General features: G+C 39.4%; 2 gene segments (V, D, J or C); both read right to left on the reverse strand.

Annotated features, from left to right (window-relative positions):
- Positions 1-2,837: 2,837 nt before the first annotated feature.
- Positions 2,838-3,608, reverse strand: LOC129622049 (T cell receptor alpha variable 25-like). The segment is given in 2 exon segments: positions 2,838-3,223; positions 3,480-3,608. Coding segments are annotated over 2 exon segments (432 nt in total).
- Positions 3,609-16,621: 13,013 nt separating this feature from the next.
- Positions 16,622-17,852, reverse strand: LOC129622050 (T cell receptor alpha variable 26-1-like). The segment is given in 2 exon segments: positions 16,622-17,034; positions 17,813-17,852. Coding segments are annotated over 2 exon segments (453 nt in total).
- Between the last annotated feature and the right edge of the window lie 921 nt (positions 17,853-18,773).

Consider the following 18,773-nt stretch of genomic DNA (forward strand, 5'->3'; position numbering starts at 1 on the left):
GGTTTCTAATTATTTACAAGGAAGCAGGGGAGACCACAAATGCCCAGAGCAGTCTGGGAACAGCAAGATAATACATATATTATATGTATCAGTACATTACATTTATCACATGTTTTATATCCACCTTTTTATGCATAGTTGTGAAATTGATCACATTTGTAAATTCTTATTACCACCACTAAAATTAGGGTACAGAACCATTCCACCACCCTAAAGAACTTGCTTTGCCAACCATCCCCATCTCTGCAACCCTTGAAAACTGCTGAAGCCTTGGTTTCCAATTATTTGTAAGTAGGCAGAAGAGACCACAAAGGCCCACAACAGCCTGGGGAGCAGCTTGATATTCTAAAATATATATGCTAATATAATAATTACATATACATACCAGGAAATTTATATTGCCAAAACTTTATTAAAATACAAATCGTGATGATACCTCAGTTTTATATGCACTCTGGTTTTGATGCATAGCCCTGTGAAACTTTATCACATATATAGGCTCTTGTTACCACCATTGAAATCATGACATAGAATTGTTAAAAGAAACCCTCTTTGCACACCCTCATGAAGCCTGCAATTATTTGCAACCCAGGTCACTACTGATCTACTTTCATCTCTGTATTTTATCCTGTTGAGAGTGTTGTATAAGTAGAATCACACTATGTATACAATCATAATAATCCAGTAAGTGTAATCATACACCATGTAGCCTCTGAGATTGATTTTTTTTACTCAGCATAACATCCTGAGATCCACCTAGACTATTGCATATATCAATAATCTTTTCTTTTTAATCACTACAGACTGTCCCCAGCTTAATTTAGGATAATTCAATTTAGGATTTTTGACTTTACAGTAGTGAGAAAGTGGTAAGCATTCAGTAGAAACCATACTTGGAATATTGAAGTTTTATCTTTTCCTGAGCTAGCAATATGCAGTATGGTATTTCCTGGTGATTCTGGGCAGCACCAGTGAGCTGAGCTCCTGGCCAGCCTCAAAATCATGAGTGTAAACAACCAACACATTTACAGCCATTTCATACCCATATAACCACCCTGATTTTCACTTTCAGTACAGTACTCAACACATTCATAAGATTTTCATCATTTTAGTATAAAAGAGACTGTGTGAGACAATTTTTTCCCAGCTGTAAGCTACTGTAAGTATTGGCCACATTTAAGGGAAGCTACCGCTTCCCTGATAGCTGAGTTGGTAAAGAATTTGCTGCAAATCAGGAGACCCTGGTTTGATTCCTGGGTTAGGAAGTTCTTCTGGAGAAGGGATAGGCTACCCACTCCAGTATTCTTGGGTTTCCCTTGTGCCTCAGCTGGTTAAGAATCCGCCTGCAATTCAGGAAACCTGTGTTCGATCCCTGGATTGGGAAGATGCCCTGGAGAAGGGAAAGGCTACCCACTTCATTTGTCTGGCCTGGAGAATTCCATAGACAGTCCACAGGGTCACAAAGAGTCAGACACGACTGAGTGACTTTCACTTTCAAGGGAAGCTAGGTTAAATATATTAGATGGGTTATCATTTTTAAATTTTTAATTTATTTTTATTGAAGTATAGTTTCTTTACAATGTTAGTTTCTGCAGTGCAGCAAAGAAAATCTGTTATACATGTATATATTGATCTCCACTCTTTTTTAGATTTCCTTCCCATATTAAATGAACTTTTGACTTACCATTGTTTCAACTTAAAATGATTTATTGCAAAATAACCCTATTGAAGTTGAGAAAGATTTATAAATAGTATCTCATTGTGTAAATGTACTGTAGGATATTTATCTGTTCATTCAGTGAAGATCACTGGTTAATTTCAAGTACTAATGTACATATTTTTGTGTGAACATAAAGTTTTCCTTTCTCAAGCATAAATACCCAGGAGTGTGATTGCTGGGTTGTTCAGTAAGTGAATATTTAAGTTGATGTGAAACTCTTGGATTGTTTTCTAGAATGACTGGGCCATTCACCCACCAGCAATGCATGAATGATCCGATTTCTCTGCTTCCTTGCCAGAACTTGGTATTGTCAGTAATCTTCATTTTAGCCCTTATGATAGATGTGAAGTGTTTTCTCTTTCTAATTTTAATTTGGATTTCCCTAATATAATTTTAGGGGTATATTCTTTGGATTTTCTACATAGATAATCATGTTACCAGCAAATGGTGGCAGTTTTACTTTTTCTTTCAACTCTATTAGATTGTTACATCTACTTTCTTTATTGCCCTGGCTCCAACATCTAGCACTGTACAGAAGGAGAGACTAGAATGGACATTCTGGTTTTGTTCTATTTATTAGAGAAAATCATAGTTTTTTACTAGTAAGAATACCATTAGCTATTGAGGAGATTCCCCATCTTCTTGTGTTGCTCAGAGTTTTCACCATAACTGACTACTGAATTTTTGCAAATCCTTTTTTCCTGACTAGATTAATATGATGATATGATTTTTCTTTTCTACCCTGTTAATATGGTAAATTCCATCCATTGATTTTCAATATTAAAGTGTCTTGCACTCTTGAATGAAATTACATTTGTGCTCAGTATATTATTCATTTTATATATCAATGAATTTTACTTGCTAAAATTTTTTCAGAAATTTGTGTCTATCTCCAAGATAAAAGACATTTCCCTGTAGTTTTTGGTTCTTTATGGTCTTTGTCTGATTTGAGTATCAGGGTAATATTAGCCTCATAAAATGAGTGAAGAATTATTTTCTTTATATTTTCTGCAAAAAAAAATGTGTATAATTCAATGTTTGACAGAATTCTTCAGTAACACTGAGTCTGAGGAATTTTTTTTTAATTAAAAATTCAATTTTCATAGACATCATAAATTCAGCTATCTCTGGCCCCTGCTCTGAGAAGAGATGAGGAGGAGCGACCGCTGGAGCCCACAGTGAGGTTTGGGGACAGGCAGCAGGTGCTTCCAGAGCACTGTGCCTCTGCACAGAAGTAGGTTCCTGCATCTGAGAGCTGGGCAGCAGCGAGGTGCAGGGAGCTGTGCTGTTTGGACTCTCCAAGCCGACCTGTCCATCTCCGCTGTGTCTTCACTTCTCCACGTTTAGCTAATATCATCAAGAGGACAGGACTGCCCCCAGGCCTCTGCTTATACCACTGTAAACTGTAAAAGGTGCTTGAGGAATTGCAGTATGTGTTAAAGTTCTCTCCTTCTTGCAGAAGCAAGAATTCAGGAAAATGCTTTATCTGTTGTCCATTCATTTCTGTTCAGAAAAGCAATGAGAAGTAACAGAGAAAGTCTGATTAGATGTTTATTCTCTCAGCTATCATGGTCTCTTTCATTCTTCTTGTGTATTTTCTCCTTCTTTCCATGTCTCCTTCCCCAGTTCCCTCTATCTCCCACATTTTAGTTTTTATGTTTTTCTCAACATCCTGCTCTCAGTCAGAAAATCCCACTCCTACAGTTGCCTGTATATAAGATTCCTCTGTGCTGAATTTTCTGGGAGCAATCAAACTCACGTGATATTTGTATCCATAAGGTCAACACTGGTGCTAACAGTAGCATCTCCCTTTTCTTCCTCTTCAGAAAGAGGTGCTGAATCTGCCTGCTCCTAAAAGGGTTTCTCTTGTATCAGCTTCTTCCAGATCTATAGACATATAGTCTATACTGCCTTTTGGAAAGAAAATAGAAAGGAGTGACTACAATTTGAGACAGCCAATCAGACTTACTACCTTATTACCCACCCATCTTCCCCAGGGAGTGTCTATGTTTGCAGATGCTGCCCCTCTGTGACAGGATCAAAAATTGCTGATCCAGTAATACCTGGTAAATAGTGATTACTCAAACATTTGTTGAATGATAAATAAATATGTATGTTTGCATATATGAGAATTTGAATGCAAATGTCCCAAAGAGCAATTTAAAAGTGCCCTTCCATGAATGTAAACAGTCAGGAGTTGCTTGTAGCTATTTAGAAATATTACCTTTGGAAAACTGTGAGCCCCAGTAGCCCTAGTTCTCCCATAACAAATCATCACGAATTCGATGGCTCCAAAAAATAAGAATCGGTTCCCTTCAACCTGGAGGCCAGAGGTCTGACAACAAGGTGTTAGCAGGAACATACTCCTTCCAGATGTTCTGGAAGAGACTCCTCCTGTGCCTCTTATGGCTTCTGGTGGCTCCATGTGGTCCTTTGCCTGTGACTGTATACCTCTAACCTCCTCCTCTATCGAGAAGACCTCACAAGGACTTCCTGGTGAGGAAGGACACACTTCTCACCTGTGTGTCTCTTAAAAGGATACTTGGCACTGGATTGAGGCCCCACCAAGACAATCCAGTATGATTGGATTTGATATCCTTTGCTTAATTACATTTGAAAAGGTTCTTTGTTAAGTAAGTTCACATTCACAGTTTCTGTGGGTTAGGATGTGAATGTATCTTTCGGGGCCCGCCCTCCAACCCACTATAGGGTCCTTAATATCTTTGAAGTGTTGCCATGTATTTATACAAACAGTAAACATCTCAAAACTTCTTTAAAGTCAAAAGTAAATCTGAATCTGAATTACTTTATATATAGAAACAGAAAGAGAAGCAGGTTTAGGATGTAATGGAAAAGGAAAATCCCATGAGTTAACAAAGTTCTTTGAAATGCATATGATTGGGATAACTTTTCCTTTTCAGGCATGTTGGATTTGAACTCCAAATGAAGACAAATCTAGGAATGCTATGTTGGTGAAGGCTCCACTCCCACCCTAAAAGAGCAAAGGTCCTGGAGCAGCACTTGGGGATGTTTTAAAAGTCCCCTGGTCTTCATGCAGATCAGGACCCCTGCCGCAGTTTACACAGAAGGATGTAAACCAAGACAGAATAGTCACCCACTGGAGAAGGTTGCCCTTTCCCAACTCACACCATCGTATTTGCTAGAGCCTATCTCTGGGTCTTGTGCTGTGAAGGAGATATTTGTTAAATGAAGAGAAGAGAACTTGACTGTGCTTTGGTTTGTGGACTAAAAGGAATCTCTTCATGCCTCGTAGGGAACAGTTTGAATGAATATAAATATAAAATGGCCCTCAGTGGCAAATATTCCTGTCAAACCATCTTAAGAGGGGACCAGATCCAAGAATATTTATAATTAAATGTTAGCAATATTACCCTCTGAGATTTCACATAAGAAGTAATGTTGCTTGACCTGGGCTCTAAAGGTTGAGTACATATAAGTGTTTTAAACAAGTACTTGGGAAAAATCATTCTGACCAAAGAGCACAGTATCGGCAAAGGTTCAGATTAAGGAAAGAGCTTCAGTTCAGTTCAGTTCAGTTCAGTGGCTCAGTCGTGTCTGACTCTTTGCGACCCCATGAATTGCAGCATGCCAGGACTTCCTGTCCATCACCAACTCCCGGAGTTCACTGAGACTCATGTCCATTGAGTCAGTGATGCCATCCAGCCATCTCATCCTCTGTTGTCCTCTTCTCCTCCTGCCTCCTGCCTCCAATCCCTCCCAGTATCAGAGTCTTTTCCAATGAGTCAACTCTGCATGAGGTGGCCAAACTACTGGAGTTTCAGCTTTAGCATCATTCCTTCCAAAGAAATCCCAGGGCTGATCTCCTTCTTCTTGCAGTCCAAGGGACTCTCAAGAGTCTTCTCCAACACCACAGTTCAAAAGCATCAATTCTTCGGCGCTCAGCCTTCTTCACAGTCCAAATCTCACATCCATATATGACCACAGGAAAAACCATAGCCTTGACTAGATGGACCTTTGTTGGCAAAGTAATGTCTCTGCTTTTGAATACGCTATCTAGGTTGGTCATAACTTTCCTTCCAAGGAATAAGCGTCTTTTAATTTCATCACTGCAATCACCATCTGCAGTGATTTTGGAGCCCAGAAAAACAAAATCTGAAACTGTTTCCACTGTTTCCCCATCTATTTCCCATGAAGTGATGGGACCAGATGCCATGATCTTCATTTTCTGAATGTTGAGCTTTAAGCCAACTTTTTCACTCTCCACTTTCACTTTCATCAAGAGGCTTTTTAGTTCCTCTTCACTTTCTGCCATAAGGGTGGTGTCATCTGCATATCTGAGGTTATTGATATTTCTCCGAGCAATCTTGATTCCAGCTTGTGCTTCTTCCAGTACAGGGTTTCTCATGATGTACTCTGCATATAAGTTAAATAAGCAGGGTGACAATATACAGCCTTGACGTACTCCTTTTCTTATTTGGGACCAGTCTGTTGTTCCATGTCCAGTTCCAACTGTTTCTTCCTGACCTGCATACAGATTTCTCAAGAGGCAGGTCAGATGGTCTTGTATTCCCATCTCTTTCAGAATTGTCCACGGTTTATTGTTATCCACACACTCAAAGGCTTTGGCATAGTCAAGAAAGCAGAAATAGATGTTTTTCTGGAACCCTCTTGCTTTTTCCATGATCCAGCGGATGTTGGCAATTTGATCTCTGGTTCCTCTGCCTTTTCTAAAACCAGCTTGAACATCAGGAAGTTCACGGTTCACATATTGCTGAAGACTGGCTTGGAGAATTTTGAGCATTACTTTAGTAGCATGTGAGATGAGTGCAATTGTGTGGTAGTTTGAGCATTCTTTGGCATTGCCTTTCTTTGGGATTGGAATGAAAACTGACTTTTTCCAGTCCTGTGGCCACTGCTGAGTTTTCCAAATTTGCTGGCATATTGAGTGCAGCACTTTCACAGCATCATCTTTCAGGATTTGAAATAGCTCAACTGGAATTCCATCACCTCCACTAGCTTTGTTCATAGTGATGCTTTCTAAGGCCCACTTGACTTCACATTCCAGGATGTCTGGCTTTAGGTGAGTGATCACACCATTGTGATTATCTTGGTCGTGAAGATCTTTTTTGTACACTTCTGTGTATTCTTGCCACCTCTTCTTAATATCTTCTGCTTCTGTTAGGTCCATACCATTTCTGTCCTTTATCGATATCATCTTTGCATGAATTGTTCCCTTGGTATCTCTAATTTTCTTGAAGAGATCTCTAGTCTTTCCCATTCTGTTGTTTTCCTCTATTTCTTTGCATTGATCACTGAGGAAGGCTTTCTTATCTCTTGCTATTCTTTGGAACTCTGCATTCAGATGCTTGCAATCTTTCCTTTTCTCCTTTGCTTTTCGCTTCTCTTCTTTTCACAGCTATTGGGGAAATAAAGTTAAAATACACAATGTGCCAATGGAGCTCCAAGTTATTAACTCCTACTATTTTTCTTGTAAGATCATCTAATGATAAATCTCTACTAATAGAGGGTTCCCAGGTGGCGCTATGGTAAAGAACCTGCCTGCCAATGAAGGAGACATTAGAGATGTGGATTCAATCACTGGGTCAGGAAGATCTCCTGGAGGAGGGCACAACAACCCACTCCAGTATTCTTGCCTGGAGAATCCAATGGACAGAGGAGCCTGGCAAGCTACAGTCCATAGGGTTGCTAAGAGCCGGACATGACTGAAGTGACTTAGCATGAATTAGTGGTAGAACTAACTACAGTTCTGTTAAAAAGTACTTATTAATTCTGTAATTTATAAAGATGATTTCAGTAGAATGCTTTAAAGCAAGACATATTTGGTACAAAGACAGCACATGAATTTTTTTAATTGGTAGGGATTATTTCTGAATGGGGATAAAAAACAGGAATAAGAAAAGGCTTTCTGGCAAGCACTGTCTCTCCTATGGACACAGCATTGCTGAAATATCATATGGACCTTTAACACCTTTGTTGGCTTATAGTTATGGAAAATGGATTGATTTTTCTTATACATTTTTCTAAAATTAGGAGAATTCCCACCTCTTTGTAGGGGAATATAGTTAATTCTAATTTTTCAAAATATCTGGTGTCAACTACCTTATGACAAACACAAAGTATTAAGAATTTTACTGGAAAAAGGATTTTGTATAGGAATAAACTGAAGATTCACAGGAAGAGCTTAGTAAAATACTTGGGAACATATTTCACTAATAATGATAGGGAAAAAAGAGTAAGGAGAGGAGGGAAGGAAAAAGAGTGTGGGAAGAAGGAAAAGAAAGGGAAATAGAAGGAAAGGATTAATGAGTTTATGAATAAATATTTTCAAATATATCCCTGTCTTCATTATGATATTTATGTGATGTTCTTTGACTCTCTACTACTTTCATAGAAGATCCAACTCACCCTTTCAATATTCTATTGCATCCGTAGCAATTACTAGTTACTAGCAATTACTAGTAACATCAGTCATGAATATTTCTTTACTCAATAAATGTTTATTGAACACCTACTATTTGTTGGGTACTGGCTGATTACTGAGAATATTTCAATAAACAAAAGGAACAAAGATAATATGTTTCAGGAAAAGTGAAGTGAGGATAAAGAAAGTGAGCTCAAAGGCTGTGAAGAGGAGGAAGTGAGTGAAAAAGTAACTGGAGTGGTATGCCGGCCTTTGGAATGTGGCGCAGCACCTCTCATTGCACTTCCCAAGACTGAGTACAAGCATCTATTCCTCATCTCTAACTCACGAATCAAAGCAATTTCCAAAGCATGATAAACAAAGCAATTAACATTTAGGTACACATCCTATGCAGCAGGATAGATTTCTCAGTCTTTTTGATGATCAAAGAATATTATGTTAGTGATGCCACTCAGATCAAGGACCGGAATGGCTCTCTCTTACTTTCTCTGTCTTGTGCTCTAATTTCCTGTATATCTTTTCTCTTGGGGAAAATGTGTGGCTAATAAAGAGCTACTGCTACTGCTAAGTCACTTCAGTCGTGTCCGATTCTGTGTGACCCCATAGACGGCAGCCCACCAGGCTCCCCCGTCCCTGGGATTCCCCAGGCAAGAACACTGGAGTGGATTGCCATGCCCTCTCCAGGGGATCTTCCTGACCCAGGGATTGAACCTGAGACTCCTGCGGCTCCTGCATTGCAGGCAGATTCTTTACCGCTGAGCCACCAGGGGAGTCCTAATACTATATACCAAAGGTCAAAAGTCACATTTGTATCCCGGAGAGATGAAAAAGACCAATAACACATTTCTCATCTAAGGTCTATTAAGAGAAGGCTTACCCATGGTCGGAAGTCATGCTTGTTTCACAAATGTGTTCTTATTTAAATATTTCAGGAGCAGAAAAGGAAGACTAGAATGAAAGCACCTGAAATTTCAGTTTTAGTTCTTGTTACCTTATAATTTGTAGGAGGTCCTCATGTATCACTTTAGTTTTTATTGGAGTATTATATTCATGTAAGAAAATGTAATATAAGGGTACAGCCTGGTAAATTTTCATGTAACCAACACTCTTATAACCAGCACTCAGATCAAAAAACAGAGCATTACCAGCCCTTCAGTGCTCTCTTTATGATATTGCCCCACATATAACAGTATCCTGATTTCTGCCAGTGTAAATTAGCTATGTCAACTTATGTATCCTATAGGAATGACATGTTTATTGACTATCTGAATATCTTCTCTTGTCAAAAACCTACTTCAGACCTTTGTCTTTCTATCAATTTGTTTTCTTGTTAATTTGAAAGAGGTATATTTAAATCAAAATGATCCCTTTGATGATATATGTGATAGATGATATTTGATAATATATTATTTTTGATAATCAATATTAAATTTCATAAGATAATAATACTGTAAATATATTCACTAGTTATCCTTTAATAGATTTTCTAGTTATCTTTTTAACTTTTGAAATAATTTTAATACAGATCAGTTTTTTAATGAAGCATAGTTGGTTTACAATGTTGTGCCCATCTCTGCTGTACAGAAAAGTGACAAAAAATGAATGTATATATGAATATAGATTCATTTTGATGCTTAGAGATACTTGTGTCCTGCTTAAGAAATGTGTATCTAACACAAGTAATGAACAAGTTCTGAATTTTTTCTATTAACTTCATGCATTATTCTTACATTCAGATCTGCATTCTGACTGCTATTTATAATCCTTTATCCTTGGCACATGGATGCAAATGTTTTCCAATTTTTAGTGTAATACCTTTCCAGTATCAATTTTATCACAAAATTTTACTTTGTCACCCTCCCCATCTGGTCATATCATTCTTCTTTATTTCAGGTTTTTCTTCTATTTTTAGAATGTTTCTTTACCTTTTATAGTTATCATGTATTTATTACATGGGTGATGTAGTTTTCTGAATTTTCATTCTAACTACTAAAATGAATTATTTTGCAAAGTTTTCTCATCCTCTTTGTGCCCAGGATGCTTTCTTCTCCATGTTCTGCATTGTGTATATACTTGTTACTAGTTTATTTAAAAATCACTTAGTGTGTTGCCAGTTTTATGCAATTCTGGTGTAATGAACAAATTAGATATTCTTCTAACTTTAGATTCAGCCCCTCAGATGTGCAAACAGGTAGAATTTGTGAAACATTAGAATCCTCAGTGTGCACTGCCAACAATCTCTTCCTGATTCAATTATTTAACGTATCAGCTATAGGGAAAAATAGTTAAAAGACACAGTGTGCCAATGGAGCTCCAAGTTACTAACTCCTATTATTTTTCTCATGAGATCATATACTCATGAATCTCTATTGGTGAATCTCTATTGGTAGAATTAGTGATAGAACTAATAACAGTTCTATTAAACAGCACTCGTTAATTCTGTAATTTCTAAAGATAAGTTCAGTAGAATGTTTTAAAGCAGGACACATTTGGTATAAGAATGGCACTTGATTTTTTTTTTTTTTTTGGTAAGGATTATTTCTGAACAGAGATGAAAAAACAGAAATCAAAAAATGCTTTTTAAAATCTGTTCACCACTTTTGGTTTGGCAAGCACTGTACTTCCTATGGTCATCAGTTCAGTTCAGTTCAGTCACTCAGTCTTGTCAAACCCTTTACGACCCCATGAGCTGCTGCACGCCAGGCCTCCCTGTCCATCACCATCTCCTGGAGTTCACTCAAACTCATCTCCATCGAGTCGGTGATGCCATCCAGCCATCTCATCCTCTGTCGTCCCCTTCTCCTCCTGCCCCCAATACCTCCCAGCATCAGAGTCTTTTCCAATGAGTCAACTCTTCACATGAGGTGGCCAAAGTACTGGAGTGTCAGCTTTAGCATCATTCCTTCCAAAGAACACCCAGGACTGATCTCCTTTAGAATGGACTGGTTGCATCTCCTTGCAGTCCAAGGGACTCTCAAGAGTCTTCTCCAGCACCACAGTTCAAAAGCATCAATTCTTCGGTGCTCAGCTTTCTTCACAGTCCAACTCTCACATCCATACATGACCACTGGAAAAACCATAGCCTTGACTAGACGGACCTTTGTTAGCAAAGTAATGTCTCTGCTTTTGAATATGCTATCTAGGTTGGTCATAACTTTCCTTTCAAGGAATAAGCGTCTTTTAATTTCATCGCTGCAGTCAGCATCTGCAGTGATTTTGGAGCCCCAAAAAATAAAGTCTGACACTGTTTCCACTGTTTCCCTATCTATTTCCCATGAAGTGATGGGACCGGATGCCATGATCTTCGTTTTCTGAATGTTGAGCTTTAAGCCAACTTTTTCACTCTCCTCTTTCACTTTCATCAAGAGGCTTATTAGTTGCTCTTCACTTTCTGCCATAAGGGTGGTGTCATCTGCATATCTGAGGTTATTGATATTTCTCCCAGCAATCTTGATTCCAGCTTGTGCTTCTTCTAGCCCAGGGTTTCTCATGACGTACTCTGCATAGAAGTTAAATAAGCAGGGTGACAATATACAGCCTTGACGTACTCCTTTTCTTATTTGGAACCAGTCTGTTTTTCCATGTCCAGTTCTAATATGTCCAGTTGTAACTGGACATGGATTTACTATGGGCATGGGTTTACTGAAATACCATACGGACTTTTAACACCTCTGTTGGCTTATAGTTATGGAAGATGAACTGAATGAGAATACCAGTTGATATCTAAATAACTATTTTTTGTATTTATTTTTCTAAAATCAGAATTCCCTGCTTCTTTTCAGGGGAATCTAGTTAAGCATAATTTTAATCTTTCAAAATATATGGTGTCAACCACTTTATGAGAAACACAACGTACTGGGAATTTTAATGGAAGAAATAATTTTGTATTGGAATAAACTAAAGTTTCACATGACCTATTTCACTAATAATGATAGGAAAAAGGAGTAAAGATAGGAAAAAAGGAAAAGAGAGAGGGAGGGAGGAAGGAAAAGAAACAGAAATAGAAGGAAAGGATTAATGAGTTTATGAATAAATAAATATTTTCAAATATAACCCTGTCTTCATTATGAAATCCGTATGAGGTTGACTCTTCTATTTTTATAGAAAATCTAACTCACCCTTTCAATATTTTATTGCATCCCTATCAATTATTAGTAACATCAGTCATGAATATTTCTTTGCTCAATAAATATTTATTGAACACCTACTATATGTTGGGTACTGGGCTGATGACTGAGAACACTTCAATAAGCAAAAGGAACGAAAACATATAATAGTGAAGTGAGGAAAAGGAAAGTGAGCTCCAAGTCTGTGAAGAGGAAGAAATGAGTGAAAAAGTGACTGGAGGGATATTCTGGTGTTTGGAAAGTGCTACAGCACCTCTCATTGCACTTTCCAAGACCTCAGTACAGTATCTGTTCCTTCATCTCTGTCTCATGAATCAAAGCAATTTCCAAAGCATGATAAACACAGCAATTTACATTTAGGTATGCTAAAGCTGAAACTCCAGTACTTTGGCCACCTCATGCAAAGGTGGCAATAGAACGATGTGTTACTGATTGTAGCAAGATTCTGAAACATCCTGAGCTCCTTATTAGCCACACATTTTCCCCAGGAGAAAAGATTTAGAGGAAATTAGAGCACAGGACAGGAAAATACTAAAGAGGTATTCCAGACCTTGATGTGAGCGGCATCACTGACATAATATTCTTGGATCATCAAAAAGACAGAAATCTATCCTCCTCCACTCATTTGAAAAGACTCTGATGCTGGGAGGGATTGGGGGCAGGAGGAGAAGGGGACAACAGAGGATGAGAAGGCTGGATGTCATCACCAACTCGATGGACGTGAATTTGAGTGAACTCCAGGAGTTAGTGATGGACAGGGAGGCCTGGCGTGCTATGATTCATGGGGTCACAAAGGTTTGGACACGACTGAGCGACTGAACTGAACTGAACTGAACTGAACACATTCTACCCAGGAGGATAGATTTCTGTCTTTTTGATGATCCAAGAATATTATGTCAGTGATGCCACTCACATCAAGGACTGGAATACCTCTCTATTATTTTCCTGTCCTGTGCTCTAATTTCCTCTAAATCTTTTCTCCTGGGGAAAATGTGTGGCTAATAAGGAGCTCAGGATGTTTCAGAATCTTGCTACAATCAGTAACACATCGTTCTATTGCCATTTGGATATTTAGAGGACTAGCATGTTTCTTTGGAGAAGGAAATGGCACCCCACTCCAGTACTCTTGCCTGGAAAATCCCATGGACGGAGGGCCTGGTGGGCTGTAGTCCATGGGGTCGCTAAGAGTCAGACACGACTGAGTGACTTCACTTTCACTTTTCACTTTCATGCATTGGAGAAGGAAATGGCAACCCACTCCAGTGTTCTTGCCTGGAGGATCCCAGGGACGGGGCAGCCTGGTGGGCTGCCATCTATGGGGTCGCACAGAGTCAGACATGACTGAAGCGACTTAGCAGCAGCAGCAGCGGCGGCATGTTTCTTTACAGAATTAAGGATTATTGCTTTTCTCGAGTCACAACATATGCTTTTTATTCTAACACTTGACATTTTGCCATGAAATGTTTCACCTTCTGGGATGTGTATTGTGATTCATTCCACTGACTTTCCAATTGACTCATTATTTTGGAGCTTATTGCTTCCATTGAGGCCACATTGAGCAACAAATGCCGAGATTTTGGAGCTTGACATTAGCAGATTTAAAAATAAATGTAACAGTTGGGCTAAGACATATTAACTGAATATAGGCAACTTTTAAAATCTCTTTGAGGCTTCACTTTCTAATAGGTAGCATAGATCTCAGAATAACTCACTAAACGGTAATGAAGATTAAAAGATACATTGAGGATTTTCTAAAAATACAGTGATTTTAAAGCCAAAAAGAAACAAATGTTTGATAGATTTGACAGTATAAGACTAAAGACAATATCATTTAAAAAATAAATGGTACTATGTTAGAATAAAACATACTAACAAATATAAACATCAAAATATCAAGTAAGATATCAAAATAATTCTAGCAAATAAAACTAACCTCTTACTCCTTGGAAGGAAAGTTATGACCAACCTAGATAGCATATTCAAAAGCAGAGACATTAGTTTGCCAACAAAGGTCCGTCTAGTCAAGGCTATGGTTTTTCCAGTGGTCATGTATGGATGTGAGAGTTGGACTGTGAAGAAAGCTGAGCACCGAATAATTGATGCTTTTGAACCCTGGTGTTGGAGAAGACTCGAGAGTCCCTTGGACTACAAGGAGATCCAACCAGTCCATTCTAAAGGAGATCAGTCCTGGGTGTTTTTTGGAAGGTCTGATGCTAAAGCTGAAACTCCAGTACTTTGGCCACCTCATGTGAAGAGTTGACTCATTGGAAAAGACCCTGATGCTGCGTGCGAGGGATTGAGGGCAAGAGGAGAAGGGGACGACAGAGGATGAGGTGGCTGGATGACATCACTGACTCGATGGACATGAGTCTGAGTGAACTCTAGGAGTTGGTCATAGACAAGGAGGACTGGGGTGCTGCAATTCATGGAGTCACAAAGAGTCGGACATGACTGAGCAACTGAACTGAACTGAACTGAATGGAAAAAATGGTCAAAGATAGGAATAAGCATATGACCAAGTTTGAATGAAAGAGTGCCAATATACAGAGAAAAAAATTGCTCAAAAGCACTAGGGATCAGTAAAATGCCATAGATAAAATATATTAGGATTGCTAAAATAAAAAAGGCTGATAATTCTCAATTTTTGGAAGATGCAAATTGCACCTTCTCACTCTCTGTTGGTTGAAGTATAATTGTTTATACCACTTGAATGAAAATTGTCACTTAATCAAAAAAATTTTAAATGCAGCTTTTTTTGCAAACAGTCATTCCAGTTTCAGAAATTCCATTACAATAGACATGTCTCCATATATACAAAAGTCAATCTGCAAAGACGTATAAAGATAACACTCTTTATGAGAGCACAGTAATAGAAACAAATATTTATTAATGGAAAAGTAGTTAATAATAGAATATTTCAGAGTACTACACAGACATTATAAAGAATACTGAACCACTTCCCAGGTGCCACAGTGGTAAAGAATCCGCCTCCAATGCAGAAGACAAAGGACCAGGTTTGATCCCTGGATTGGGAAGATCTTCTGGAGAAGGAAATGGCAACTCACTCCAGTATTCTTGCCTAGAAAATCCCATGGACAGAGGTGCCTGAAGGGCTACAGTTCTTGAATTGGCAAAGAGTCGGACATGAAAAAAGTCTTTGGAACAATGAGAATTATTTGTATTTTTTTCACTTCTAGGTTAAGACTAACACACTAGAACTAACATTTTATTGACACAAGAAAGAACCATGAAAAATTGCTAATGCTTCTCATTTTATTTCTATCTTGCAATTAGGATTATTCCGTTCAGTTCAGTTCAGTCACTCAGTCATGCCTGACTCTTTGTGACCCCATGAATCACAGCACGCCAGGCCTCCCTGTCCATCACCAGTTCCCAGAGTTCACCCAGACTCACATCCATCGAGTTAGTGATGCCATCCAGCCATCTCATCCTCTGTCGTCCCCTTCTCCTCTTGCCCCCAATCCCTCCCAGCATCAGAGTCTTCTCCAATGAGTCAACTCTTCACATGAGGTGGCCAAAGTACTGGACTTTCAGCTTTAGCATCATTCCTTCCAAAGAAATCCCAGGGCTGATCTCCTTCAGAATGGACTGGTTGGATCTCCTTGCAGTCCAAGGAACTCTCAAGAGTCTTCTCCAACACCACAGTTCAAAAGCATCAATTCTTCGGTGCTCAGCTTTCTTCACAGTCCAACTCTCACATCCATACATGACCACAGGAAAAACCATAGCCTTGACTAGACGGACCTTTGTTAGCAAAGTAATGTCTCTGCTTTTGAATATGCTATCTAGGTTGGTCATAACTTTCCTTCCAAGGAGTAAGCATCTTTTAATTTCATGGCTGCAGTCACCATCTGCAGTGATTTTGGAGCCCAGAAAAATAAAGTCTGACACTGTTTCCACTGTTTCCCCATCTATTTCCCATGAAGAGCTGGGACCAGATGCCATGATCTTTGTTTTCTGAATGTTGAGCTTTAAGCCAGCTTTTCCCTCTCCTCTTTCACTTTCATCAAGAGGTTTTTAGTTGCTCTTCACTTTCTGCCATAAGGGTGGTGTCATCTGCATATCTGAGGTAATTGATATTTCTCCCAGCAATCTTGATTCCAGTTTGTGTTTCTTCCAGTCCAGCATTTCTTATGATGTACTCCGCATAGAAGTTAAATAAGCAGGGTGACAATATACAGCCTTGACATACTCCTTAGTATACCCATAATTTTCTCAGCCACATCAACCATTGAAGCACTTCTTCCTTGTCCTTTTCTTCTTTTCTTTATGTCCTTTTCTTCTTTGTTTTTCTTCTCCCCTTCTCCTTCCCTTCATTTTCCTCATCTCTTACTGCTCTCTGACTCTCCTTCTAGATGACTCTAGATTTGCTCTCGTGACTGCTCCCCCCGCTGTGTCCCCTCTTCCTGCCACCAGAGATACTGCACACGTGCAGCCCCATCTGTCCCAGTGTGCCTCTCTCAGGACGCAGTAGTACACAGCGGTGTCTCTCAGGGTGACCTGGGGCAGGACCAAAGTGCTGGACTTTCTGTCTGAAGAGATGGTGAGAGAGGCCATGCGGCTGTTCACTGTGCCTCGTAAGCCATGAATGACATACTGTGGACTCTGATTGGGATATTGCCAATACCAATATATATACTCATTTCCACTAATGGTAGAGTGGCTACAAGGCAGGGTTACTTCCTCTCCTTCAGGATAATCCATGGAGCTGGGTTGGGTGATCTTAGCATCAAACACATTCCCTGGGGGGTTAAGAAATCAAATTAACTCCAGAGCACAAATCAGTGTAATTCTATGGATCAAAGGCATAACCCTTCTGTAACTGTCTGGCCCTAACCCCTACTCCAGTGTTTCTACTTATGTCCTGTAAAAATATTGTGGATGTTAATTTTTGGATTGCAAGGAAATAAAACCAGTTATCCCAAAGGAAAGGAGCACTAAATATTCATTGGAGAGACTGATGCTGAAACTGAAGCTCCAATACTTTGTCCACTGGCTGACAAGAGCTGATTCATTGGAAAAGACCCTGATTCTGGGAAAGACTGAAGGCAAAAGGAGAAGGGGTCATCAGAGGATGAGATGGTTAAACAGCATCACCATCTCAATGGACATGAATTTGAGCATACTCCAGGAGGTAGTAGAGGACAGAAGAGCCTGGCATACTGACGTCCATTTGGTCATAAAAAGTTGGATACAACTTAGCAACTGGACAACAACAAAATTATAGAGACCAAAGATATGTGGCAAGAATCAGAGATTCCACAGGCTTTGTTCCATGGGTCCTTGGCTTAATAATCCCAGAGAATTCTTACAACCTGCTTACTGCTAAGGACTCTTCTGGTATCGTGGCTATGATTTAAACTGTAATGTAGAAGACTGGCCTCTTTAGCAAATGCACAGATCATTTCTCAGTCCCATCACTATAACGCTGAATAAAGCACAGAGAGAGGAGTAGAGAGTAAGTGACTTTTTGTGGCCCTTTGGCCTCAAAGTCATCCCTTGTAGACACAGAATACTTACCCAAGGTCAGAAACACAGTTACTCCAGTCACCAGCCTCATACTTCAAGGACAATCTAGGACAATGGGCCCAGAGCTTAGGCTTGTGTCTGATCTTTGGTTTGAGGAGGTTCCAGAGAACAGAGGCAACAGCTGTCAGTAAAAATTTACAACCAGTGCAGATACCACTGTGTTGTTGCCAGGACCTTCTCAGCCAATGATCAAGCAGTTGCTTATCTATGTCTTCCTCCCCGGTTTTAGTCATGTCCCCAAAAGATGGTGAAACATCCCCAGCTCACAGTTAAATCATCTATGAAGTTTAATGTCTGGCTCAAGAAAAGGAATTCTGATCACAATGATGTGTCTATGCACAACCATTGGTCTTTCATTTGTTTCTTAAGAAACTGGCTGATGGTCCATGAAGCCTGAGGAACACAATGTTTAATCCCAGAAAAATGTACTGAGCTCTGTGTTGTAAAATGAGGAAAACTTCCATCCACATTCCAGAAAATTAATTGGAGATTCAAAAGTAGGCAGTGATGTGCTCTGGGAGACAGGAAAAGTTAATAACATTGAGACTAACAGCTACACATCCTAGAACTTGCAGCAGCTCTTGTAAGGGTTCCTGGAATCATGCATCTATTGCCAACTAGGTAGACATTCTCCATGCATTTGTTCTTAATAAACGAACTGATTGACATAGATGGTGTTCACCTCCTCCTTGAACACTGGTCCTTAATCCTCATGTTCCCTATGCTGATGCTTGTGGATGTCGTGCAGCAAGGATGCTACGGCAGAAGAATAGACAGAAATGAAGGAAAACAAAGTGGAGGTGGGGTGGAGGTGGGTGTGAGTGGTAGAAAAAGTTGGAGGAGGGAAAAAAGGGTATCAGGAATAGAAAAGGGAAGGGATAATCAGAGCGAGGAAATGGGAAAGCGTGTTAGGAAGGTACTTGGAAAGGGCTTAGGCTATTGGGCTAACCTG

Source organism: Bubalus kerabau, chromosome 10, assembly GCF_029407905.1.
Source record: "Bubalus kerabau isolate K-KA32 ecotype Philippines breed swamp buffalo chromosome 10, PCC_UOA_SB_1v2, whole genome shotgun sequence".
Lineage (NCBI taxonomy): Eukaryota > Metazoa > Chordata > Mammalia > Artiodactyla > Bovidae > Bubalus > Bubalus kerabau.